At 39.8% G+C, this 27,768-nt stretch overlaps 2 protein-coding genes across 2 annotated transcripts; both read left to right on the top strand.

Annotated features, from left to right (window-relative positions):
* Positions 1–155: 155 nt before the first annotated feature.
* On the top strand, positions 156–7,125 carry sparcl2 (SPARC-like 2). The gene is made up of 9 exons (XM_055029829.1): positions 156–345; positions 630–700; positions 1,228–1,300; positions 2,076–2,187; positions 2,883–3,001; positions 3,083–3,237; positions 4,819–4,931; positions 5,939–6,033; positions 7,000–7,125. Exons 2-9 carry the CDS (start codon positions 644–646, stop codon positions 7,062–7,064), a joined length of 789 nt encoding a protein of 262 aa, XP_054885804.1. The 5' UTR covers positions 156–345; positions 630–643; the 3' UTR covers positions 7,065–7,125.
* Positions 7,126–16,145: 9,020 nt separating this feature from the next.
* On the top strand, positions 16,146–27,395 carry ndnfl (neuron-derived neurotrophic factor, like). Its single transcript, XM_055029131.1, has 4 exons — positions 16,146–16,449; positions 18,903–19,153; positions 22,140–22,264; positions 25,268–27,395. The coding sequence occupies exons 2-4, from the start codon at positions 18,984–18,986 to the stop codon at positions 26,704–26,706; spliced, it is 1,734 nt and encodes a 577-aa protein (XP_054885106.1). The 5' UTR covers positions 16,146–16,449; positions 18,903–18,983; the 3' UTR covers positions 26,707–27,395.
* The last annotated feature ends 373 nt before the right edge of the window (positions 27,396–27,768 follow it).

Raw genomic sequence — 27,768 nt, 5'->3', positions numbered from 1 at the left:
AAAAAAGAGAGAAAAAAAGAGAGAGAGAGAAAGAAAGAAAATATAGCAAAAAGAAGTGTGTTCATAAATCACAATGTGGACCAGTCCCAATTGCAATAAATACCATCTACCTCTCACAAAACACTTCTCCTCACTCTCTGGAAAGAGAGCAAACACACGTCAAAGCAGAAAAAAAATTATATAGAGCAAAGATGTGAAAATGTCTATATGTTGATGGATCAAACAGAAGAAAGACAAAAAGTTTCAACACAGCCTGAAAGGAGGAGGTGAGACACAGACAGAAGAGAAATATCTGGAGACAAGGTGAAGAAGAATAGCAAAGGAAAGGTGAAATAGGGGGTCCTGGTAAGTTTTTCTATTTCTCTATTATCAAAGTAGTGTAATAAGAAAGAAATTCAACTATTTTATTATTAAAATAATCTTCCACAACTAAAAGTCAAGAGTTCTCTAAATGTGTAGCAATGCCCTCCTTAAAATCACTTTTGGTGGTCTTCTGGATCCTGAGTGTGTCTTTGTTCTCTACTGTGTTATCAGATTGAATTAATAGTAAATAAACCACAGCAGAAGAAAAGAGAAAACATCTCCCATTAACCTCACCAAACTTTTTTATTTGTCACTTTTTATTGCAGTGGATGTCTCAGTCATGAAGCTGAACTCGATACTTGCCTTCTTTCTCCTTCTTTACCCATATGCAGCCCTGGTAAGTTTTTCTAAAAATGATTATCTACCAAAAGACTGATTTTCTCATACAATTTGGAAACATTCACTTTGCTACACATCATAGTTAAAAATAAATGGTATGTTGCTTTTGTCACCTCTGATTCCATACCCAGTTACAGGTAGAATATTCTTCAGGTCATCTATTTGTTGCTGTAGCTATCAGATTGTCTGGTTATAAGTTTTAAAATAAAAATACGAGTTATGGGAGCCTGGCTCAAGCACTTGGCCACCTGCATGTGATCTGGGAAACTTTTGGGGGGCAGATGTGGAGCTGGCGTCGACTACAAAGAGTCTTGAAATTCATCTCATGGAGATAGAATATTATTTTCACTGTTGTTTTGAATATATATTTTTTAGATGTTCGCAAACTTGTAAGTGACTTAGATTCTAATTTTGGATCAAAACGGTAATTCGCCTCTGAAAATAAAATGAACACCCACGGTGGTTTAGCTTTCTCTGTTGAGCATGGCAGATGACTATCAGAATACGCGTGTCATTTTGGTGCAGGGAGGCAGAGCTCTGCGCAAACAGAGAGAAGCTGAAGAGAGGTTGACACCATACATTGGTAGAGTGGACCCCGGTAAGATCCAACAGCAAAACAAAGCCATGTGTGTCTGAAAAAGATGATAAAAGGGTCATCTAAGGCTAAGAATAAGCAAAGTATATTTTTTCCCGCTATTTATGTAATAAACATGTAGAATCAGAAAAAGATAACCACTTCACTTATCCCATAAAGAGGACAGCAAAAAAAGTGAAATACTGAAAAAGAAAAAAAAAATGACAAGCAGACATAAAAAATACCTATAGTCAAAGTTATTGTCTTGCTAAAATGATAAAAAGGTTATTGAGCCAAACAAGGCATTGTGTGGATAACGTTTTCCTTTAAGAAAGACAATTATCATTTTTGCTTTTTGTATCTACTCAAGAAGTGTTCATTTTTTCTGGTGTTCTGAAACATTTACCGTGTGTGCAACAAAACATAAAGAAAAGAAATAAGTGGGGTTAGGGTTACACAAATACCCTTTCTTAGTGCATGTAATGATAAAAGTTTAAAGGATATCTCCAAGTTTTGTACTTAAGCTCATGCTTACTTACAATTGGATCATTTTCAGCCTGGTTATCAGCACAAACTACTGTTTAGAAAAGTGTTGGTAATTTTTGGTGTGTTTTGTTGTTTAGAAAAAACACAATCTCAACAGAGTTTACACAAATCTTCGATCAAGAGGGGATCACCTCAAGATCCCAGCTTTTAAACCTAAGCTGTTTTGTATTTTACAAAAAATATATATGTTTGACATATTTAAAATGAAAACAATGTGTGTAAATAATAATATATACCTTGTTTACTATTTCAGAAAAGCTTTGTGAGCTGCTCAGATGCCACAGTCCTATTGGATCTTGGTGCCAAGTAGTTCAGGAAAAGGAAATTCTCACACCCAAGTGTGTGTGTCCACAGTCATGCCCACGGTAAAACACCCTGCAGTGCACTTCTTTAATATTTGGTGTCGTTTGCAAGCAAATCATTTCAATGACTTTACATTTGTCAAGCTCCCTCATGAAGAGATACGTGCAATAGTGTTCACAAACACTGACTTTTTTGTTTGGTCTAGTCATTGACTATGATTTTATAGCTCTTGAACACTTTTAGATCTATGCCATTCTTCTGCTGCTAGGGTTGTATATTTAGGGTCACAACACTGCTGGAAGATGAATCTCCACTGATTTGTCAGGTTATTGTAGACTTTCTCCCAAGACTGAACAGTATTTAGCTCCATGAATCGTGCAATAAACTCTGACCTCTTTTCTTGTTCTCACTAAAAAAAAGCATCCCCACAGCATTATTCTGCCACCGCCATGTTTCACTGTGTGGATCGTGTATTTAAAGTGATGTTTGTGTTCAAGCTTAATTTTGGCTGTATCTTTTGTTATTTTGCTCATATATAGTCAGAAGGCAAGTCTATAGACTGAATAAAAAATTAGAAATTTTAAATTAAAGGGTTGATAAATACAAATGTATGTCACAACTTCCAGATTTTACCTTGAAATAAAAAAAAAAGAACATACATTCTTTTTTGCTCACCTGAGATTATTCACTGCTCTCTGTAAACCAAGTTTGAAGTGCACACTTTGTGATCTGTGTGGGCGCTGACTTGTTCCACCAGGCAGAGGGCGCCAGTGTGCAGTGTTCTGGGAAAGACCTATGGGAACGAGTGTTTGCTTCACAAAGAAGCCTGCAGGAAGAGGCGCCGCATTGGAGTGGCTCACTCAGGACCCTGTTTGGGTAAACACGCACCACATTCAATATGAATTTCTGCAGTTCTCTCCAGCTCTCTAAATCAGCTCTCTTATTCCCTTTTATCAGTCGTCAAGAGCGAATGCACCAAGGAAGAGCTGGGCCAGTTTCCATATCGTCTTCTGGACTGGTTTCTTCTCCTGAGGCGAATGAAGGAATCGTACACACCTGCAGCTCTGCCACAAACCTGCCTCAGCCACGCCGAGAGGGCGCAGCTGGCAAAGGTCAAACTTTGTGGTTGAAAGTGACCAAAAAGCAGTAGACTCACAGAAGACCAGGAGACCTTTCTAACGCAATAAAGTTGATTTATCGTCTACGATAACATCAGCCAGCGATGACACAATGCGAATCAATATCAGCCGCGAATTGAATTACTTAAGAAACTAACACTGGAAAAACGACATGCTAAGAGATCGTTTTTGCTCCCAGTGTAACATTACTCCAAACACTTTTCTTTTTTTATTATTATTTACAACAGACATCACCGCTATGCTGTTGCCCTTTGTGCACTTGTCTTGTCTGATCGATGCTAACAACCAACTGGAAGTGGCGAGTTCTTCTGTTGCTTGTGGCCTGGTTGCCCACAAACTGAGATAGGGGCTCTCAGGAACACAATGCATAAACAGGGGTTTGGTCAATATCCACTGAATTATTCAATAAGATGAAAGAGGGGTAACTTAACAACCTCTCTCCAGCAACCCTTGATCCCCACAGTCTCACATAAATTAAATGAAAACCTGTGCATTATTTTCAGTATACGGGAAGTGATAAATGATGTAAAAGAGTAGAAGCTTTTCAAAAATTATAAAGGTTGCAGTTTAACTTACTTAGAGGTAACATCGAATAATTATTTTTAAATTATATAGTGTGATAGCATTTGTGCCTCTTTTCCAAATTTTGTTACGTCACCCAAAGTGCATTTTATGTGCTAGACCCACATAAAATAGCACGTACTTGAGAAGAGAGTGAAACGTGAGATAGAGTTTTCAGAGATTCTTGAAACTCTGTTTTAAGAAGTTGGGTTATAATATTAACCCAACTTAATCTCTTGGTAGGGTTAGGGTTTAGGGTTGATATAGTAACTCTATTTACAAGGTAGGAAATTATGCATTTCGCACTGTTTTTATTGATAGCACTTGAAAGGGGAATGGATGTCTTTGTGCTACACTTTTCAGGTTTTAATCGTAGGAAATCCAAACACATCAACAGTGCTGATGCTTATCGCTAGCAAACATTTTGGCCAAGAGGCAGGGTACATGTCGTTAGTCTGTCACAGGGCAACACAGAGACAGACTGACCACACATTCACACCCAGGGAGAATTTAGAGAAACCAATTTACCTGACAGTCTTGTTTTTGGACTGTGGGAGGAAGTCAGAGTACCCAGAGAGAATCCATACATCCACACAGAGAACATGCAAAGTCCATGCAGAAAGACGCCGGGGCGGAAATCGAATCCACAACCTTCTTGCAGCAAGGCAGCAGTACTACCAACTGTTATTCTTTAGTTAGGCTTAATCAAAAATCTGATTGAAAGATCGGCGTTACTTCGTCTCCTGGCACCAGTATTTCAATGATTTTCTTTTTAAATATGATCATCATAAAAAGGAAACATTATGTAAATTAAAAACAACACTAGGCTGAGAATGGCGCCTTGAGGTGCACCACAATTTAATCTCACTCTTTATAAATTATTACTTTTAATAAACTGAGCTTGACCTTTAATAGTGCATTATTAATGCATTATTAAAATGCAGTAAAGCGCAATAATCTTCTTATTTCCACATATCTCTCTCTTGTTTTTAGGAAAGCTTTACTTTACTGGACAAGAACAAAGATGGAAAGTTGAGCAGGAGAGATCTGAAGAAGCTATATTACAAGAAGATGCCTTTGGAGAGCTGTGCTTCACCATTCTTCCTGTTAGTCCCATCTGCACCCTTTTACAAACACAAAAGATAAACACATTCCTTTTCTACATATAACTATTTTACTTATTTTTTAAGATGATTGTAACATATCTCCAGTTTAGTTCTGTTTTGTTATTAAGCAACATGTCGTCGTTTAACTTTGCTCATATGTTCATGTTGACGTGACCTCGTGTCACACAGAGGTTCATGGTGGAAACCTTCTGTCTCTTGCAATATGTTAGCTTGCAGCTAATCGCCATTGCGACGAGGTTGAACTGTATCACAGGGCAGTTTTTTTTTTCTCCCCCCACTCTGATCAAGTTGCGCCTCCCACCATGCTGTTCTCTCTGCACGCCATCCATCCATCCTCCATGCTGGGCAGTGCTTCCTTCCTCATCCTTCCTGCTGATCTCATATGACCACACAATTTCTCCATTAACTTTCTCTTTCTTTACCATTTTCTCTCCCCTCTCCCTCCTCTTTACATACCGTCTGTTTCACTTTTAGCTCACACGTTTATACCCTTCCTATGTCAGCCTGTCCTTCGTTTTATCTCTCCTGCCATCATTCCGAGTGCTATTTTTCTCTACAATCCACTTGTCCATTCACCCACCCGCCGCCCCACACACACACATACACACACACACAACCCGCCAGCTCTCTCTGCCAGTCTTCAGTGACAGGTTTTGTGGCAGTGGGGCTGTCTGTGTCAATGTCAAGCCATTCCCAGCAATGATAATGTTTATTGCCCATTGTGTCCCCTGCCGCTCATGGATTAACACAAATTGAAGGAGCACCCTTCAGAGATAACGCCGCACGGCGAACTCAAAGACAATGACAGCTGTGTTTTCCCAATCTCAGTCTGCTTTGCCATGATGCTTCCTTAAAGCATTCCCTTCCTGTCTCCACGTAGCAAATCTCTAGCCCTGTGTTTGAAATCTAAAGCATCTGTATATGCATTGCCAGAATTCGTCGGATGTGCCACGTTATGAAGTCGCCATATTGTGCTGTGCTTGCAGGTCTTGTGATCGCGACAAGAACAAGAAAGTCACTGTGAAAGAGTGGACAGCTTGTCTGGTGGATCGTTCCGAGGCCTGGTTTTATCATTTCATGTGTCAGTTCCAACTTTTGTTTTCCAAGTTTATGATAATTATTACAAAAAAATAAAATAAAATAAATAATTAAATAAATCAAGAGAGACATAGATATAACATATTTTAACAAGAATTTGTGCTGATGACTAGATTATTTTGCCTTTTCCGCTCTTTAATTATTTTCTTACAAGGATCCTTATAAATTTCCATTACCTTATTTGTTGTCTGTTTGTATTTCATTTCAGTAAAGTCTTGTTGGAAGTGGGTTAAATTGAAAGATGATCTGAAAAGTGAAGGCTGCCTTGATTCAGTAAATGATTCATCAGTTAATTCTTTCCAAATGAACATTCACTGAACGTCTGATTCAGCACATATATTTGAGCCAGCAAACCCTAAAAAGGAATTGGTCAAGTTTTCTTAGGAACAGATGTGAAAACTAAATGAAGAGTAGATATTCCTAGACTTTACTGGTTAACGTACCTTCCTTTATTTGATAAAGTTCAGCCCTTAAAAACATCGCTTTTCAAGAGAGTGAAAGCCATAACTCCGGTTGTATCGGTTGTATCAGATGCCTCTTTTGTACTGTAGGTAGTCGTCACTGATGGCCTAAAGAATACAGTGGCTTTAACAGTTCAAGTACAAAACTATGAACGTTGTAATTAAAGCAAAAACATTTCAGGACTTGTGCTATTAAAAAAAATTAGCAAACATTTTGTGTTTATTTTTGTTGTACTTAGTAAGAAGAAGGGAGGGAAGCAATTTCTTTAATATTCTTGCAAGAACCACCATTGAAAGGGGGCAGTATGAGTTTGTTCAAATATCTGTGAGTGGCTTCATCACATATTGTGCCTTCCTTTAGTAGTCTTTAATAAGATCACTTTTAACCATTTTTCTCTACGAGCTTTTAGCTGAAAAATGAAGGATGATTTGTTTTCTTTGTTTTTCACTATCCACACTGATGATTTTTTTCTTGTATTTGTCCGCAGCAATGAAAATGGGCTCTCACCAGCTGTGTCCTTCTGTCAAACAAGAACTCCTGCATCTCTTTTGAACTTGCATCAGTACAGCAACCTGATGAAATAAATAATAAAAAATAACAGTTTCTCCGCAAACACTGTGAACTTTTCTGTTTCACTGCTTGTATCATGGCGATTCATCATACTCACATCATTTGCTGTCTACATTGTGCGGACGCCCTAAATGCCCGAACTAGACCTCCTCTGCCAATTACGTTTACTGCTAATTACTTTTGGTGACATTTCTACAATTGTGTTGTAAAGCATCCAGGACAATGGGCAATACTGAAACCAAATGAACACGGCATGCTTTGAATAACCAATTAGAGGGAAAGGCAGCTGCAGCAGACTTCACAGAAAGACACAAGAAGCAAGATCGAAGACAAAGATATGTGTAGGAGAAATCCTACGTACAAAGTGACGTGACCAGAGAGAAGGCAAAGAGATAATAAAAGGAGGTTAACCAAAGCAGTACTGAAAAGTGTCATGGGGCATCCGCAGAAGCCGAGGGAGGAAAGATGTGAAGATAAGGAAAAGAGAAAATGTGTTTGTGAAAGATGGGAAGAGGTAATGCACTGTAAATGGGAGTGCTAGTAATGGAGTAATGCATAAAAAATGGATCAGAAATGAAGGAAAGACGGGAGAACAGAGAGAAAGAGAGAGAGGTGGCGGTAACTCAGAGAGAGGGAGACAAAATGCGAGAGAGAAAAGAAGAAGAAATATCCCATGAAATATAAAACACGGTGCTCTAAAAACTCTTGTTGCAACTTTGTTAAAGCTTCAAGGGTACATTTCTGTGAGGCAGAACTGTTGGAGGAAATGTCTGGCCTGCAGTGGACTCCTCAGTGTGACTGACTTCCCTGGACTAATTAGCCTTCAAATATGCCCAGCCTGCAGGAAGAGGGGAATAAAAAGAGAAATCGGAAAGAGGAGCGGTTTCTGGACTCAGTATGAGATGCAGCTTCTGCCCAGACTTAAGGCTAATGATGATTAAGAACTGCTCACTAGAAATGTGTGGGGTTTTTTTTTCAAACTGTTTAAGATCAAACTCTAGATGTTTTCTTTTTAGTCAGATTGTTTTAAGATTTTTTTTTCCCTCAAATGTAGTGTGAACCACTGGAGAGATCAAATTTGTTTTAGAACACAAATTAAAAAGTTTCCTGGGTTAAAGGGCCGTAGGAGCAAAACACAGGCAGGATAATCATGAGGTGGTAGCTTAATGAGAAGAACAGGGATAATAACCAATGATTTCAGGCTGTTAACACATTTAAACATGTACATTTACTCATTGCACAGGTGGCACTCTATCACAGTGCCACAATGTAACTTACTAAACTCAACTTCCCTTTAAAAGTTTTTCCATAGAACCTAGAATTGCACAAATTGAAAATACAAAAATAAGTTTGTTCAATGGAAACACGCAAATATTGAAAACACTCAGGTTATTAGGTAAAAAGTTTTTGTGCTAAGATGAACTAGTTTTTTTTCTTTCAGCCATATTGAAATTTATGTATTTTGCAAAACTGCAAGGGAAACATGTTTTTTTTTTTTTTTTTTTTTTTTTTTTTTTTTGCACCACTTGATCAACAGCTGGATTTTACTACAGGAGAAAAAGACAAAGAACGAAGACAACAGGAGGGTGACGGTTTGTTTTTACATTTTATTGTTTGGACAGTGTGCGCCTGGCTCACCAGACGTCTCACAGCTTTGCACAATTCATGAAAAGTTCTGTGTCATTCCAATGTGTTGAATCATATGACTTCTGTAAAATTATGGACTACAATTTTCCCAAAACGCCAAACGTGGCCTCTCCTAAATATGCGGGGTTCATCACTCCAACACACTGATGTCTCCTCTGGTGACTGATAATGAGTGCTAATGCCTGAAATATGAATACACCTACATTTTTTGACATCAGCAGGAGGTACTGAAAAGTAGTGCTCTGGTTAATGGAAATGCAGCTGCAGGTTCAGCTTGACTTGTCAGATTTTGGATGCAGTAACTGTCTTTGTGCATTGCACTGCAGCACTTTTTGTTACCTTTGTCAAGATTTCTTGGGAAGTTACTTCAAGGTGTTTTGTTCTCCTTTAAATCTGAATGTGCTAAGCATCACTAAGCAACTTTTTAGAGTATTTCTTGTTAGATTCCTCTTCAGGTAATTCTGAGCTGAGAAATAGTCTCAAGGTCTCAGAAATACTGAATCCCGTCTTGTTTTATGTCTTCTCGCAAATTCAAATTAATGTCAAACATTGGCACACAAAAGTAGGCCAAAAGTCCTTTCTTTCCTTTTTACAGCATAGAACATATTTTCAATTTTTATTTTGCTATTCGAAACCCTTTTTCCTCTTACTTTTAGTAGTGAGTAGAATTAGTGTTAGTATATTTGTGTTTCTTTGCTTGTGCTAATTTTACTTCAGCATATCAATCAGAAATAGTCCTTAGTGGGATTAATAATAAAATAATTATTGTTCATTTTAACTGACTAAATAAATCACAGTTTTGGTAAATATCTAGAGCCTCTGCTTCTTTAGATTTCTGGGGATAAATGAAGAATTCCTCCTTCAGACAGAATTATGACAGATTTCGAAACTAATTATTTTTCTCCTTAAAGGGCCACATAATTTCTGCCCTTGTACTTATCCGACCAGATATGGTAAAATTAGTCCAGACCTCTCCAGACTTTTAAAGCCTATGTAAAAACCTCTGTAAGTAAAAAAGCTGTTTGTTCCTCCCCAGATTATTCCCACTAGTGAATGTCTCTCCGCCATCACTCCCACCTTCTGCAGGGACTCATTTTAACCCAGACAGAAATAAATAAAATGAGTTATTGGGGCCACTCCTGGAGCTCCACCATCAAATTTCTCTCTTTGTGTCTCCTCATAACCCCCTCCACACGCCCTTCTCAGTGCTAACAGATTCTCTCTCATTACCTCTCATCCACCTTCTCCACCTCCTTCCATCCCCCATACAAACACGGAAAGGGCAGTAGCAGATCGACCCAACTAATCTCAATAAGTCACAGACACACAGCAGCTCACCTTGGATATTAGATGAGCCCGATATCCCGTGTGCCACCCACCTCTCTAACCTTGTCCTCTCCCTTGCTCCTCGTTTGGGTGCTCATCACTGTTGCGATCTATGATGGGATTGCACACATCTCTTCCTTTCACACACATGCACACGCACACACCAACACATTATTACACACACACACACACATATTCATGCTCCCAAGGGACTGTGACAGCACAGGAGCAGATGGGCGGCTAGTGATGACATGTTGTTAAAAATAAAGATTCCTGTTAACCCGTTGTCAGCTAGCGTTCCCCCCACCCCCACTCCTTTCCCTCGTGTCCCCTCACCTCATCTCATCTCTTCCTGTCAATCTCTTCCCATCATCTTCTCACACCACCAGTGCATTTAGTCTGCAACTCTACCCGTGGAGGCTCTCACTCAGACACTACCAAATCAACTAACCATACCACTTAAAGCTTGCAGCCCAAGAACCCCAACCCTCCACCCCCTACATGTTATTTAATACAAGTCTTTTCCGACCTACAGAGCTCTGTATTATGCCTGGCTGGTAAGAATGAATCAATAATAGATAAAGAAGTCGGTTTAGCTGGGTTCTTTAATTTCTTGTAAATTACGCCAAATTAAATTTTTACATTCTCTCTCTGTCATTTTTCAAAATTGTTTCATTCAGTGTTGATTGCTAAATTATTTACAGACAACACAGCGGAGGCGGCTGGATCAAAGGAAATATTCTGGCCCGCCATGATGAAACGGAAGGGATGCCGATCTCGGTCTGAGAGATGGAGCCTGCAAATGTCTGCAGGCTGCAAAGGAAAAACTGATGTGATTCACAACTTTGCCTGAATGCAAGGTGTAGATTTTAGTGGTTAGTGTAATGAGCTCCAGATAAGTTCCTCCCTTCCTCAATTCGTACCCTCACTGTCCCCACGCAGTGCCATTTTGTCCATTCCTTTTTTCCATTTTGCTCTCAAAAATACAAACCACTTCTTAACTGTGCATACCATTTTTTTTCTCTTGGTTGGAAAATACCAGAAGATCACATTTAATTGTGTTGATACACAAAGTTGTCACTTTGTACAATACACACTGCAATTACCCTTTCTTACCGTTGGAACTGCCTTAATTTTTCAAAGTACAAATTCAACAAATTTGCATTGTCTGCAAGAAAGCACAGTTTCCACAAATCTGTCGTGTGCCCCTCCATAAAAAGGAGAAAAGAAAACAGCCATCCCACCACATCCCAAAGGAGCGCACTTGAATTGAGATCAAGTGGCTGTGGAGGCCAGTAGATAACATCATTGTCATCCTTAAAAAAAACTGTTTGAGTTGGGACACGGTGGTTTATCCTGCTGGAAGAACTGCTGTCATAAATGAATACATGCAAAATGTCGCATAGGCTGCTATTTAGCACGAAAGGGCCCACCCGTCTAAAACAGATGTTATTGTCAAATTTGGATCCTTTGATATGAACGTCAAAGTTAAAATCAAGACTCATCAAACCAGTCAACAGTTTGTCCAGTTTTGATGAGCCAGTGTGAATTGTAGGTTCACTGCTATGTTCCTAAAGTCAATCTGCTTCAAGATTGGACATTCCAAGGCGGTCCTCTGCATACATTGATTATATGCAGACGATAGTAGCTTCTTTGAGCTACTGTTGGGTTGAAGTATTTTTTGGTCCACACAACTGCTACAGAGAAGTTGTGTCACATTTAAACTCGCTTGAGCAGGTCTACCTGGTAAAGCGCATAGTGAGAATATTTTTCAGAAAACTTTATGACACCCCATTTCAGCTTATTGTTTTAAATCGCGAGTAGCATAGCATTTCCTCATAGAGCACGAGTAGATTATAAAAAAGCCCAGGAAAGTACATCTAATCACTGGTTGTCAAACCAGACATTAAATGTGACCAGTGTGAGTAGAAATTGATGGATAGCTGCTACAAAATCTCCAGTGAAAAACAGGTCCCTAAAATTACAGAACAACCAAAACCGCAAAAGCAAAAAAAATAAAGAAAAAAAATGATGAAAGGGGAAAATGACCAGCACGCTGCGTTATAAACCCCGCCAACACCAATCACCAACAAGCCTTCAAAAGCAGCTGTCATATCGTGCACAGCCAGACGGAACCAACTTTCAAAACTTCTTAGACTGAAAAAGTAGGGCACAAAAACCGAGAAAGACCAGTGGCTTTGCAGCAGCAATGGGTCCTCACCCGAAAAAAGGCAGCTGAAGCGATACATTTATTAATAGTGCTCATGTGCCACTTTTTTTTTTCCCCTTTGAAGTGGTGGAGCGGGCAGAGGGAGAGACAGAATAAGTAAAACAGAGAGAGTGAGAGAGAGAGGAAGAGAGAAAGTGGGAGAGAGAGGAGGTCTCTCAGATTCTGCGGTCAGACAATATTCCCTCTGGGTGGAGTGGGTCCCATTCACAGTGACCTCAATAGCCCTACAGTGAAGTGCAAAGTGAAAGAGTGAGAAAAGGCCCCATCGGAAAATGGAAAAGGGGGAGTTAGCTCACAGTTTTTTTTCTCTCTTCTTGATGATATTGATTAAAGAGCTTAGGAGAAAGATCTGAACACATGAGGCCCGCCATTGTGTGAAGATGAGAGGGCTGGGCAGGGTTGGAGAGCCACTGTTAGGAATGTTTCAAGTCCTCCAAGGTTTCCACTTGACCTGCAGGTTGAGGACCAGAAGCTTTCCATGTGGCTACTCTGTTTACAGACTTTAAATGTCTCAGCTGTGAAGGTTACTATTACATTATGCACAAATTAGATTGAAGAAAGCATGGTGTTAATTTCAGCTACACAGAATTTGAGAATGTATTTTGAAATCCAGCTATTGGAGGAAAAACTATCTGATTAGAATAATATTCAGAAAAAAAAACAAAAGAAAACCGTGTGCTCCAAGTACAAACCAAACTAGATGTTGGTATTATTATTATTATTTGGGAAAATAAATAATACATGCATTTAAAATAACTGGTATTAATGTGGTTTTAATATGGTTATTTTAGTTAGTGTGACGCTAGCACCAGGAGATAGCTAACTACGTCAGCAAAACAGGTCCTGAACTTTCAGCAATAGCTAATTGAAACTTTAACTTAAAATTATTATGTTTTCATCACCAATTAGAAAAGCGTTGCATTTTTTCAGCCCTTTATCTTTTGGATTTTCTACTTCATGTGAACATCAAGCTAACAAGATGGCTCTTACTTTCATTGCAGACAAAACTAATTTGTCCTTATCTTTTCTGAATAAAACCCTTTGTCGCCAAGATAAATGTATTCTTTTTTAAAAAGAGACAAAACACTTTGCAACATTACTAAAACCAAATATTGCATTTTGGAGTCTTACTTTTCCATTGATTTAAAAGTACTGCTAAGCAATTATTACTTTTCTACAGTATATATATATTATTTTTTTTCTTAACTGTCTGCAGTTAAAGCACATAGAATGACAGCAGTGAAGAAGGTGGAAGCAGGTGACAGACTGTTGACCAAAATAAACTTTTATTTTAAGAATCTAAATGCTCTGCTGAAGAAGGATATCCGAAAACAGAAAGCCGGACTGTCTAAGCACTTATGCTACTCTGACTTTAAATTTCCCACTGGCATAATGAGGGAAGGCAGGGGAATGTGTGAACTGAGAGAAAAAATGACCAACAGAAGAGCAGGTGTGGTAATTAGTAACCCAGACCAGGTGTGACAGGAGGAGAAATCTAGATAAAACAAAAATCAGCACAGATAAAGAAAAACAGGGCATACTGGATCCAGAGCCACATAAAGTCTCAGACATACTTCAGGTGTCAGAATGCGACTGAGATACATTTCTCACCTTAATAGTTTTTGTGGCATTTTGACAAGAGAGAAGTAGAGACAGGACAAAAAAGGCTACTAAATAAAATGCCACATCATGGAATGATCTGGTGTTTGGAGTCTTAAGGCAAACAAAGACATCACAAGGATGGGGAAATGAGTTTATTGGAAGTGGGGAGAATAAGAACATAGTTCTTTCCACAAGAACAGTTGTTTTCACAGCTTATTTGCAAGTCTTCATCTTCCTAAAATAATGGGATAAGTCTTCCCCCCCCCAAAAGATTTATTTATGGTACACATTGGTGGCATATCACTTACTGCCTTTATTTCTCATGTAAATAAATATTGTTGTCTCTGATACCCACCTTGTACAAACATAAAAATGACTGAATTGAAAGATTCATAAAATAGTGAGTGAAAATCCTGACCTCTACATAATATGTGTGCAATTTAAGTTGTTTTAAGACGCACTGCTTTGGTCTTTGAAATTCTCTCAGCCATTACTTTCAACCTCTGAAAACAACTAATCTGGATTAATAACTAAGATTCAAACTCAGTACTTCTGATCGACACATTATGTTGGTTCTGCCTTTTATCACAACCTCACTGAAATCACTCAAAACGTGAACTATTCCTGATACAGATTTCACAGAAATGTTTTTGCGGACCTGTGCATTATTATTATTGCAATCTGAAATCTTAATATATATGGACCTTTATCCATGACAATTTCATAGTGGAAAAAACCCCAAAACACAGAAATCACTGGGGATTTTTTTTTGGGGGGGGGGTTTTAGCTTAAATATATTAGAAAATTGTATAAAATGTGCTTGGAACAATATCAAACCTAAGTTATTTTCAAAGATGTGCTTTTGTGATTTCCAACATTTTCAGCATCTTAAACACAACCAGAGAGGAGATCTGCTGCAAACAAAAACGCTGGAAGCTGATGAAATAAACACCTCGTTTAATTATAGTTATGGGTTTTAATTACTTGGACGGTAGTCAGGTGCGAGTGGGCGCCCTGTTGTATTTAAAGAACAATGGTCCCTGAAGGTCTTTATGTCTCATAAAATGTTTGCAAAGAAGACTTCAGAGGATAAAGAGCTGCTGCTTTTAAATCCAAACGTTTTCATGTCTTTTGCAGATTTAGGTTGAAAGCAATCTTTTCTTTTCATTTCACTAACCTGTTTCTTCTGACCGGAGTTAATATTAACTTTTTGAAGTGGCTCAATCAGACTTAACTCTAGAGAACCTGGGAACTGAGCTAAAACTCTCCACCTTTGTTTGGGCAAAGGTGGAGAGGGCTTTCCAAAAATACCAATGGAAACATTCAAAAAGTTTGTCAGTAAATAAAGATTATTGTGCAGGACGGCAATAATTTCGAACGTTCTATTTAGTAAAATTTAAATGAAAACTTTCGGATTGCTTTACATTATTATTTATTATTATTATTACTTCTTGCTTAAAAACAAATTAAATTTATTTAATTGAATAAATTTAAACTGTCAGGGTTTTCAATAAAATGATGAATACATTTTAGGTTGAATAGGGTGAGTGAAATATATCTGCAAATCCTCCATATACATACATGTTAATACCACTTTTTGTTTGTTTGTTTTTGTTTTTTACCATTGAACTCAAGTCCTGACTGCCTGGTGAAGAAGATGTTGCAGAAGGACTTGGACTCAGATCTCATCCAGGACGTTTCTGTGAGGAGTTCCCATGTACTCTGGAGTTCCCATGTACTCTGGTTTCCTTCATCCACTGCAGATGTCCAGGTAACTCCCCTCTCTAAATTTCCCTTAAGTTTGAGTCTGGGCTGTTTCTGTTTTCTCTCTCTGTCTCTCTTTTATTTCGACACACCTGTCGCCTGTTTGGCTCAACGAGAATCTTTCACAAGCTTTCCCTAACCCTAACCCAACCATCAGTGGCGGGCCATTGAGTGACCGCCTCACGTTCACATCAGCTGTCTCTTCCTTAATGCCTCTCCTGATAATATTTCCTCTCCTCTCTCCCAACCATAATCCTCACAGCCCCCACAAACTCATCCCCGTTGCACGTTTTCAGATCCACAAAAACGCACACACGGTCGCACATGGAGCCCCATTTGAATTGCAAGTGAGCCGCCGCCGTGCTCGCAAACAGGGAGGAGGTGGGGAACAAGTGGGAAAACAACAGGAGGGGAGGGAGGAGGATGGAGGCCTTGCCGACCGGGTGACATTCACACGGCGTTTAGTGGGACGAGCCTCCGTGTGTGAAGGAGAGAAAGAGTGAGGAGGGACAGAGGAGGATGCGTGGGACAGCCCTGAAGGGACACCCGAGCTGTCCCACGAAAAGAGCTGGGAAGAGACACCTTCTGAACTACAGGACCGGGTTTCCTCATGGGAGAAGGAGTCAGTGGAACTCCCCCGACAACAACCTGCTTGTTGCTCCTCCTCTCCTCGCAACCAGCTCTCATCCCCACCCTTCTCCACCTCTCCTTCCTCCTCCTCCATCCTCTCTCCGTCTCTCATTTGATCCCATCCCTCATTCCCTGCACCACAGAGGGAGAGCTGTAGCTGAGAGCAAGGTAAGGGGGATGCATGCGTGTACATTGTCCTTGCAGAATGTGTGTGTTTACGTGCCTCAGCTTCTCAGATTTCCACCGGGCAAGTTGTTCAGGAACTTGTCTCTTTCAGCCATTTGTTGTTGCGTTGGAAAGGGGAAAGAAAAAAAGAGAGAAAAAGGAGTGTCTGTGATTTTTTTTATGATGCTGAAAAGCACTAAAAAGATGCACACAGTTCTTTAACTATCTGCCAAGATTCTGGTCATCCGGATCTATTCACAGTGTGGAGACGTTTAGGTGTTGCTTTAGTCTGTCTTTCTGCAGATATCATCAAGAAACGGTGTCTATGGTGAGCAAAAAGTTTTGGAAAAGTAACAGGGAGGATAAGATGTGCAAGTATATATATGTGGAAAAAAAAGTGTGGACAACAAGAAACAGGATTCATTTATTCAAACATGCTTGCAGTGAGGCAGAAAATTAGCCGTGAAATCCAATCAAGTTCCATTGTCATTGCTCGTTTCCTAGCCATCATCGCATCAACCCCCATAGTGAATCAAAGACCAGCTCTTTTTGCCTGTTGTAGTTTTGCTGAGGTGGTGTGGGCGTGGATGTGTGTGCGTGTGTGTAGAGGGGACAACGGATACTGAAGGGACCACCCCATGCCATTTAATCTGTCCCTGCTCACAGATAACAGAAGGCAGATGGTCCCGCTGGAGTCCAGGAAGACAGAAGATCACTAATACACAGTGCAGACAGATAAACCTTTTCCTTCTGAAACAGAGACTGCATCAACTTCCAAATAAACAAGAGGAGAGAAAAAGCCACTGGTTCTTGGGAGTTGTGGGTTAAACAAAGCAGCGTGAGAGTTAATTAAAACCCAAACAGTATCCAGAATAAAAGCAGTCATTTGAGAGTCTGTTATAAACATAATGGAGAGAAGGGAAGTGAAAAAAAATAAAGAAGAAAAAAGAGCTGAGCTGTGAGTGAACAGGACCATCAAAGCACCATCAGGAGCGCCTGTGTTTAAAGTGGAGTATGTATTTATTTATAGAGGGCGGTAGTTAAGTTCACGAAGCTCCTTCTCTTAAAGCAAAAAGACCCAGACTTTTTTTTTTCTCTCCCCCCCAGCCTTATGAAAATTCAGCTGGCCATAATTTGCCGAGAAGCCATATGCATATTTTATCAGCGGGCGCGTTTTGAAGAAACGGGCCTCGGCAGAGCCTTCTCTGCATCTTCATCTTTATCAAGATTGAATGAGGGGGAGTGTGTGTGAGAGAGAGAGAGGGACAGAGGGGGGCTGTGAGGTTGTGAAGCCGTCTGGTGATGTGTGGCGCTCTGGACATTTGGCACGAGGGCTAAAGAAGAAGAATACACCAGTGGCCTTTATATGTCTACTACACTGGTTGGCTATCAGGACTCTATGATTTTTCAGTGTCACTTTTCTCTACTGTGACCATCTCTGTCTTTCTTCCCCTGTAATAACATCCAGCATCCTCTACTTGTTCTCCATTTCCACAATCCCTCCCTCTCTCTGCCTCCTCGTCCTCTCAATCTGTCCCCCCTCTGCATCTCTTTCCGTTAAAGCTTTATGGGTCGTTCACTGCCTTCTTCTCTGTGAAATAATGAGCGAGGCGCTTCTGAGCGACTTTGTAGCTGAGCGACTGTTTTGTGAGTTTGAATGTCGTAGCGTCCCGGGGCCCAGGAGCCTCTGATGTGCCGTCTGTAGCTGCCTTCGTGATTCCACAGCGATTGTCTTCTGATCTATGGGTGTGTGTGTGTGTGAGTGTGTGTGTGACATAATATACCTTGTTAGGTGAAGTCAGGGATGGTGTTTTTGTGAAAACTGCGTGACTTTGAACAAATGCGCTTTTCCAGAGAAAAAAAAGAAACGCACAGAGGACTGCAATTACATACTGTCACTGAACCACACATCCACATGTCAGTACAGATAAAAAAAGAAGCTAATAGAATGTTGGTATAGCAAAGAAAACACAGTTAAAGTCATTAAAGCACCCCCTGGTGGTGTTTGCGTATCCCTCGCAATGCCTGCAATCAAAGATGTTTTGAGAGTAGACCTGATTTAAAACCACCGACTAAAAATAGAAATAGAGCTATAAAGGCATCAACTTCTGAGCCGTATTAGCTACACACTTCACACTTTGAAAAGTGGTGCGATGATCTCTTCTTTTTTTTTTTTACACCGAGTGTCAAGCTGTGCTACACACATATCCCAGAGTAATAAAGCAGAGCAATTCTGATCCCCAACATAAATAATTCTGTGTGAACAGGATGGGATGTTTCTTCATATCAGCGAAGTATCAGCCAGTGCAGCTCTTTTAGGGTCTACGGGTGAAGTTTAAATAAGTGCATTGCTGTGTGTGTGTGTGTGTGTGTGTGTGTGTGTGTGTGTGTGTGTGTGTGTTTGTTAGTGATGGGCTCTGATTGATGCTCCTGACCTTTCCATTGCACATTTTCAGAGCCTGGGAGATACAGCCGCGGTGCAGGCAGCGAGAAAATAAAGAAGGGTCAAAAGAGGAGAAGGAGAAGCAGAATCAGTGATGGCGTTATCCTGGTGTCCCTTTGCAACTTTGATGCTGGTTTGGGGATCTTTGACGCCCCAGGTTCACCCGGCACTCGCACCGGAGAACGAGGTTCCTCTTCGCTCAACCACATGGTTACCAGAGGGAAAGATCATGACAGTAACTCTTCCAAAAGGACGAACTCGAAGGTAACAAAATTGACAAGGACAATGGAATCCGGACTTGATTTAAACTTGTCGGTAAATATTTGTTCAGCGTTCAAAACTAAGAGGGGGGTTTTGGTTTGGCCATGTGAAACACTTTTATCAAAGTGGCCATTTAGTACAACCTGTTGTAAAATTGATGCTATTTACCACACTCTTGGCAGCCTTGTAGGAGACTGAGAAGTTGCGTCTAGGGCTGCTTAATCATGGGAATCACAATTATTCAAACCACTATTATTGAGTTTGGAAAAACAACATCCAATGAGAACAGCAAATTACAGGGGGGAAAAAAATAGCTGATGCCTTCCTGTTGAATCTTTCTTTAAAATAATTGGCAACATATTTAAATATAGACTGCAGCTTTAACTTTTAACACACAATGACAACCAAACTACTCATAGACAAAAAACATGGAGTCAAATATCAAAACAAAATGAAATAACAAATTAACTAACAACTAACAAAGAACAATAAGAAAGTTAAGAATTGCTCTGCCAGAAACTATTCAACACAAGGAGGCACCAAATCCTGCACATGCAACAAATGCAATAGAAAACTCATTCTGGATTGTTAAATGAGACTTAGATAGGTGCTTATGTGCCGCCCTTCCAATGCAGCCCTGGGAAACAGCCAATATTGCCTATGTCGATAAACAGCCACCAGTGGTAACAAAAGCTAACATGTAACAAACAGAAAGTGAGATGTCATTGTTGGGTTATTTTAAGTTTCGTCTGGTAAACGTTGAAAAGTTTTGTGCGTTAATTTGAGAGCTTGTTTACTCCCTCCAGTTGCAATCAAACCAAAATTGCTGCTTTAGAAGAAAGTTTAAAAGAACAAAAAATCCAAGCCTATACACATAACTAAATATGGCCAAAAATAACTAGAAGCCTGAAACTTATTTAGGAAATATGTGATATGTGATAAGTCAACAGGTCAGTGACCTCTACTTTGAAAACCAAAATAAATGAAACAAGGCAGAACTCAAATGTTACATAAACTCCTAATTTATAATAATGGAAGAACATGCAAACTCCCTAAACATCAAACAATGACTTATAGATTCGATGTGGAATCACAAAATTTGCCCCCTAAAGTCAGAAACCTCTTTCAACATGCAGTTTGTGTTCACAGCAGTGTCTTCTGACTGGAGGTTTCATTATCAGAAGTGAAAGTGCCAAAGAATAATAAAAATGTGGCGGTCTTTCACGAGGCAGCAGATAAACACAACTATTGGATAAATAAAACATTTCAAGACATCTCCAGTTTTTTTTGTTTTTTGTTTTTGTTTTTTTGCACCATGAAAATTGTTAAACAAAATGCAAGTCAGGAATCTCTTGGTGCTGGAAATAAGCTACGTGGCAGTGGAGTCGGTCTTTAAAATAAAACCAACAACTGCCTGGTTTTGTTTTCAGTTTAGAGCACTGGGACGCTCTCACAGAAAGCTTCTCATTTACATAAAGTCACTCACTGTTTTACACAAATTATGAGAGAGGAACATAACACTCAGCCTCTAGAGACGCAATACCACACTGCCAGAATAGATTGTGCAGCTTTCTCTATAAAAATAGAATCTTGTAAATCCTTATTTATTTGAAACATGGCAGATCAGTAAAAGCCAGAAAACTGCTGTGATAATTTAAAAATATGTACACGTAAAGTCAAATTTCATAAACCTGAGTGTGATTTTCCATGTGTCATGTTTGTCAGAGTAGAAGTACCCGTTGAATACAAAAAGTTTCAAGCAGATATACTTTTCATTAAAAGCACATTTCTGTATTAAAAATGTGTTTTTGTTTGGTTGTTTGTCAGATCTAATAAAATGTCTTAACTGTAGGTAGAAAATCATAATAATTAATGTTTTTATAAAGCTATAAAAACATCAATCTGTGTATAATTAACCTATTTCTAAATTTCTAAATAAAATTAACTTTTTAACACTTGCAACGAGGCTTTCCAGATTATATAATGTAGGAAAAAAGTTTGGGTCTTTGAATTTGTTTTGCTAGAACATCATCCTCAAGCCCCAAACTACTTAATTCGTAGTACAAAAAAAAATAAAAAATAGTACTTCTTATTTCTCAACAACAAAACAAGCTTAACGAGATCTCTTCTAGCTTTCTCACACTTAGATATGCCTTTGGTTGTTGTTTTATTAAAGAAAAGGGCTCACAAATTCCGTCCTTCAGTCACATGTCGACAACCATCCATCTTTGTGAAAGAGAAAACACAGCTCGCAGCTCGTTTGGCCCGAACATCTCATCACAGATCTCCCGCTTTGCTTTCTGAAAGGCGGGAGCTGAAAAATACGTCTCCCCGTGTGCTCCAGTCTGTCCACCGGTGCAGTCATGCTGAACCGCATGGCAAATAATGGAGAGAAACACTGATTCAGGAAATTAATCACTGTTAAACAAGCAACTAAGTGCCCTTGAAAATGACATTGTCGCACATCTGTTTGCAAATAGCCGGCATCTGGCCAAGATCATAAATGATTGTGTTTCTGCTTAAGGATAACAAATATTTATTAGGACGCACTGACGCAGTTATGAATTCTCATTAAGTAAAACTAACTGAACATAAATTATAATGAAGCATTGCTCTGTTTTAACGTGGCATCAACATACACAGCATTCTGGTTGATTGTGAATTTAATTACTTGCTGCTATGGCTACATCTGATTCTCAGTCTAGACCTCCTGCAAAAATAATGACTAATTTGGATGTAAGAAAGGGGAAACAATGCAAGTAGAAAATCTTGAAAAGTTTCCAGCATCAAATCAAGCTTTGGTCAATTAATTTAGAAGAAACCAGCCTAACTTCTCTAAAACCGACATCCACCAAAATGAAAGAACACAAACGCCACTGGGTAATATCTCGCCTCTGCAGCTGAATTGAAATAAGATGTTATCTCTTTTGACGTGTCCCATGAAGAATGAACCCAGGTCCTGTGGCTATCTCTCCCTCCCTGTTCGCAGGTTATATTTCACGCTGAAGAAGAAGACCTCTGCGATGTCGGTGACTGTGAGTCCCTGCAGCCTCCCCATTGAATGGAGCCTGGCCGCTCGCACTCTGAAGGACAAACCGCTCAAAAACCTGCAATGTGAGTAAACAAACTTCGCCTTCCTAAATCCTGAAGTTAATCACCAAATCTTGCTAAGCTCAGATGATCAATTAGATATTATCATGACCCTCTCTGGGTTAATTGGGGGGAACAGCATGGCTAATCTTACCTTTGGCTGTGATTGTAAAAGAGAGGTGACTTTGGGAAAGAGAATTCATAAGCAGCATTACTGTTTTTGAACTGTTTAAAGGGGTAGTGGATATTGTGTAAAATCAGCTTTTCTGAGCACCTTCCCCCATTCAGCTCCACCAGACTAGTGGCAGCAGCAATTAGCAAACACCTGATGGAATTGCGCATCTGGTTAGCTTACTATAGGATCTACTCCTCAACCCATCGCTGCGGAGTAGATGGGTTGTAAATGCCGTCATGAGAAGCTTGTTGCAATGACGTGCTGAAGGCGGACAGTCAGCAAGAGTAGGAGCTTCTTAAAGACACAGAAGCCCCATGTCAAGGCATTACATTCAAATTTCTTTTAATTTGTGTTTGAGATACCCTCATTTTTGTCACAAAGAGGTTACATAGTTACTTGATTACACTATAAAAAGGAAGTATGACCCTGCAACCTACATAATGCCACCCATTTCACATCTACTTATGTTTACCACTACATGTCACAACTACTTTATGTGGTTTTGATATGTAAAAAAACATCTTAGGCTCCTATTAGTAAACTTCACCCAGGTGTTCAAGTTGAAAACAGGAGTAAAGATACACATATATTAAAGTGCTATGCATTCTTTCAAAATCAGACAGGGCCAGTCATATCTGTTGTATATTCTTGACTCCGAGTTTGAAGTATCATAAAACATACACTGCACTCTGTTTAATTTAAATCCTTCTAGAGCAAGGACATACCACTAGGATCTCCAGTCCTGCAAGATCCTGGAAACAAACATGTTGAATAAACTCGCAACAGAATTCCACATTGGATTCGATCCGCAATCAAGGAATGAATTCAAAATAAACCAAGAATAAATCGCCCTTTGGTAATGAACAGGCAAAAAACATGTTTGATTTTGTTTTGTGCGAGTGTGTCTGGTAACCTGCAAAGGTTACATGAGCCAGCTTCCCCACATAAAAAGATTACATTATGAAGTTCTAAAATGACACATAAATCATTCAGACTCTGAGCTTGTGAGTCTCCATCGCTAGTGTGAATTATTCACTTTGATTCTGTAACATTTAGTCTCGACTGAGGAGGGATTTTTCAGCTCCAGGAGACATGAACTGAGAAAACAAGTGTTGGTGTTTTTCTTTTGTTGTGTGTGCGTTCGTCCATTGCATCTTTCAGATGAGGAGCTTGCATAGTTCACAACAAAATCAAATTTGTTTGAATGAAAGGCAGTAATGTCTGAAGTGGCATTCGACATTTTATGCGGCTGTTCATTAATTAGGTGCAGAGGAGTTTCATGCATCTCGGTCATGAGTTGTGTGCAATTTGAAGAGGGTTTGGCCTTTGGTTTCATAACATAAGTAGGTATTATTTGGATATGTGCAGTGTTTGATTGTTTGACTGAATTCCAAGCTATTTTTAGTATTCAGCTATTGTATTTCCTTTATCTACCTTTGGATACAAACACAACAAACATAATAGATAAAAGGGTTTTTATAAAAGGCAATTCAGCAACAACAGAAAATTGATTGTTGTCATGGTAAACAAGCTTCTCCAGCCTATAATGAGAGAGAGAGAGATAGACAGACAGACAGACAGACAGATATTTTTAGGGAGATTTCAGGTTACAATCATCTATAAAACATAAGTTTGCCAAAATCTTTAGACTGGAGAGAAACAAAGTATAAATGTTCACACAATAGGATGCTAATACACATGCTAGCTAAAATAAATAAATAAAAATAAAAAATCATCGACCAGGGTTGCTTTCCGCACAATTCATTAGGAATATGTCAGATTTACTCCCGTAGGCAGTTGCTAATGCTAATGCAACAAGTCATTTTGTCGATAAAAATATGAGTATCATCAGCTAAATGCAAATTCTTATGACTAAACACTTGCTGTTTAAGTGAAAAGGATGAGAATGTATTTGTACTCAGCCAACCTCACTTCAATAACCACTACAAGCAGCCAAGTGGATCATGGTTACACTGGACAAGCAGCCTAATATCTACAGCTAAAGTGGAAGAATCAAAAGTCTCTCACTTCTAAATATGGACAACAACACTGTTCTGTGCGCTTTGCTTGTGCAGTGATAGGGAAGTTACTTAGAATTAATGGGAACAAGGTAAAGAGGCCAAAGCTGGGCAGAAACACTGTAAAATCTTTACAGTGACTTGGCTAGAGATTTAACTCTAGCAAAGACAACAATCTAAAACATACAGCTGGAGCTACAATGGAACAACTTCAATGAAAGTTTAATCACATGTTGGAACGTCCCAGTCAATTCCAATCTATGGCAACACTTGAAAACTGATGTGTAAAAAGATATTTTGCATAGAATTGGCAAAGATGTCAGACCCTTGATGGGCAAACCTAGTAGAAAAATAAACTTTTGTTTATACAGTATTACCTTCATAAAAAAATGATTAAACCCACATTTTCCTTGCTTTCTGCTTCACAGTTATGCCCTTGTTACAACCTCTCCCATAAAATCATAATAAGACATATATGTGGTTGTAATATAGTAAAATATAATTATATTAAAGAGTACAGTATACATACTTTTACAAACCACTGTAGGGAGAGCTGGTTTGTATTTTTAAGATTTGTGGAGGTAATGTTGCAAAAAGTATGTGTTGAAAAGTTAAAGGCTCGTTAATATTTCCAGAAATTGTCAAGGATGGGTAGCGCAAGTTCAGCTCAATGTAATTTTCTTTCCTTGAAGTTCTCACCAATCTTAATTATTTAGTGTTGATGTGCATAGTTAAGAAAGTTAAAGCGATAATTTGGTTCAAAACAAGCAAATCTGTTTTCGAGATGAGTTTGACTTCAATGTAGAATCAAATACTCATGTTCTTTCCTTCCAGGGAGCACCAAGAAAAGCACGCCTGAGGTGTGGTGGCGAGGGCCTGGCACAGAAGAGAAAATCCACAGCTTCACCGGTGATACAGTGGACACTTACAACGGCACTTCACATCTCAGTGCTTCTGTCTATGTCGTGAGGCTGCGTTCGAAACAGCAAAGCACTAGAGCTACAGTTTTCCTCCACGAAGGCCAAGGGCCTTCAGGCATATTCCCTCGACTACCAGCTGACCCACGAGTTCACACGTTAGGAGTTGGTATGACCAGTGTTACCCTCAGCTGGCAGCCCAGTTCCTCCATAACAAGCCTCCCAAAGGCGAAAAACAGTTACGATTATTGCGTCCTTGTTAACTCTCTGCAAAACTACCACAGCCTCTGTGCTGCTCAAAAGAGGGAGAGAGGGGAGAAAGATCAGAGTCAAGGCAAGAAGGAGAAAAAGAGACAAGCAACACCATGGCCAATCTTAAAAGAGTGGTGGTGGGAGCAGTGGGAGAGCTATCCCGAGTCCCAGAGTTCGCCATCTTCACTTGCTGATGATTTTGATAATCTTCAGTGCGTGTGTCAGGGGACGGAGAACGTTTGCACGGTCTCTGAGCTCCTGCCTGACACCTCATACTACTTTGACGTTTTTGTGTTAGATAAGGTGAATGGGACCAGCGCAGCGTACAAGGGGGCTTTTGCGCGGACACATGAGGAAGCTCGAGCTGCAGTCGTGCCGCTGAGGGAAGGAGAGCTAAGGTGGGTAACCTTTCAGGACGGAGGCTCCGACTCGCAGCAGTTGTTCAGTTTCCGTCCACGGGGATGGCAGCAGAGTGGCCTCCTCACCTTGCAGAGCTGTGGTGGGGGTGAAAAGATGAAGGTAACTGTCTCCAGTAAGGGACGGGTTTTGGCCACTCAGGGTGTGGAAGCAGAGTTAATTCACATTTGGCTCCAAGGAAGTCCTTCCTATCTTATCCACTTGCAACAAGAAGGAACTGCAACTAGCAAAGTAACTTCTGTTGAAGACTCAGCTCTGAAAGCTTCGGTTAAAATGCAAGTTTCATCCGCCTACCATCGCAGAGGGGTCCCATCTCTACCGTCCACCTTGCAGATAAAATCTTTCAACCGGCTGCGAGGTTGCAACAGCGTCACCCTGGCCTGGATGGGAACAGAGGAAAGAAGTCTGTACTGTGTATACCGCAGAAAGCTCAGTAGCTTTGATGCAGAAACTGGGGGAACATCAGCTCTGACCGCACCCTGTCTGGGTCCAGAGTCTCGCTCTGACACCGAAAGGGTTCTCTGCAAGTATTTCCAAGAGTTGAATCCTCGACGGGCCGTGACTACAGCTGTGATCGGGGGTCTGGAGCCAGGAGTGGCCTATGTGTTTGATGTGTATCTAATGAGACGCTGGGGGATCCCTATCAAGTATGCCAGCAAGATGGTGAAGACCAGAAAGGAATGCTGAGCTGCTGCCCCCTAGAGGAGCCTCACAAGTTGTCCCTGTTTATGGGAACGTGCATCAGCCCCAGACATGCTGTAAAGAGACCAAGAGCTCAAGCCATTTGATTGTTGTCAGGAGGCATTTTGCAACAAAAAAAAAAAAAAAGAGGAAATGTTCTCTTGAAGAAAAAAAGTGGTCACATGCAAACTCCACTTTGTATGGCAAGAATTAGGAAAGGATGTACACACCAGCAAAAGTTCATGACATTTATAAAACAACTTTTGTGCTCTTGTCATTTTGTTCCTCGTTGCAGATCATCACAACAACATGCCAGTCATGCAGATGTTTTTTTTTTTTTTTTTTTTTTTGCCTGTGCCCAGTTACAATGGATGGGCAAAGTTTGAGATGACAGAAAGTCATTATAGAAACAACAAAGGAGACTGTGCCAAAGATGCAACAGAAGCAGATGGGGCAATAATGAGAGAAGATCTGAGACGTAGGGATTCGCAGCATGCATCTGCAGAGCTGCATATTGTACAAACTAATAAACACAGGTGGAAATAATCTGAAGATGCTAAATTCAAAGTCTGTGTTTGTCTTTGTGTTCTGCTTTCGCATGAAGCAGTGTGAAATTTCTAGTGGCTTGCCTCATTGTCTTTGATGTATTCTTGTGCTGCTTCAAAGTCATCAATAAATACTAAGGTTTCTGTGTATTCCTGGGTGATGGATTATATTGTATGAAGCCTAAAGTATAAAATATTCCATCAAACAGTTCAAGTAAGCTTTTAACTTTTAGCTTGTCTGTTCTGGCCAGAGAAATTTGCATTGACTGGAACTGGTGATAACAAATGCACTGAAAGAGTGTATTTTACAGTGTAAATTTTCTGACAATGTATGATAAGTGTGCAGTACCGGATGCATTTTTGATCAGCCCCAATAAAGACGTATCAAAAGCCTTAAAATAAATTGAGGTTTTATTGCAGTTGCAGTCTCACACTGAAAGTTTCAGACAAATCTTCCCTTTTGACTGAAACATAATTGATCAAAGGAGAAAAGACCATGTATTAAAATACAAAATTTGAACAA

Source organism: Poeciliopsis prolifica, unplaced genomic scaffold (assembly GCF_027474105.1).
Source record: "Poeciliopsis prolifica strain line A6 unplaced genomic scaffold, Auburn_PproV2 SCAFFOLD005, whole genome shotgun sequence".
Lineage (NCBI taxonomy): Eukaryota > Metazoa > Chordata > Actinopteri > Cyprinodontiformes > Poeciliidae > Poeciliopsis > Poeciliopsis prolifica.
This window is presented reverse-complemented; position numbering and strand designations above follow the sequence as displayed.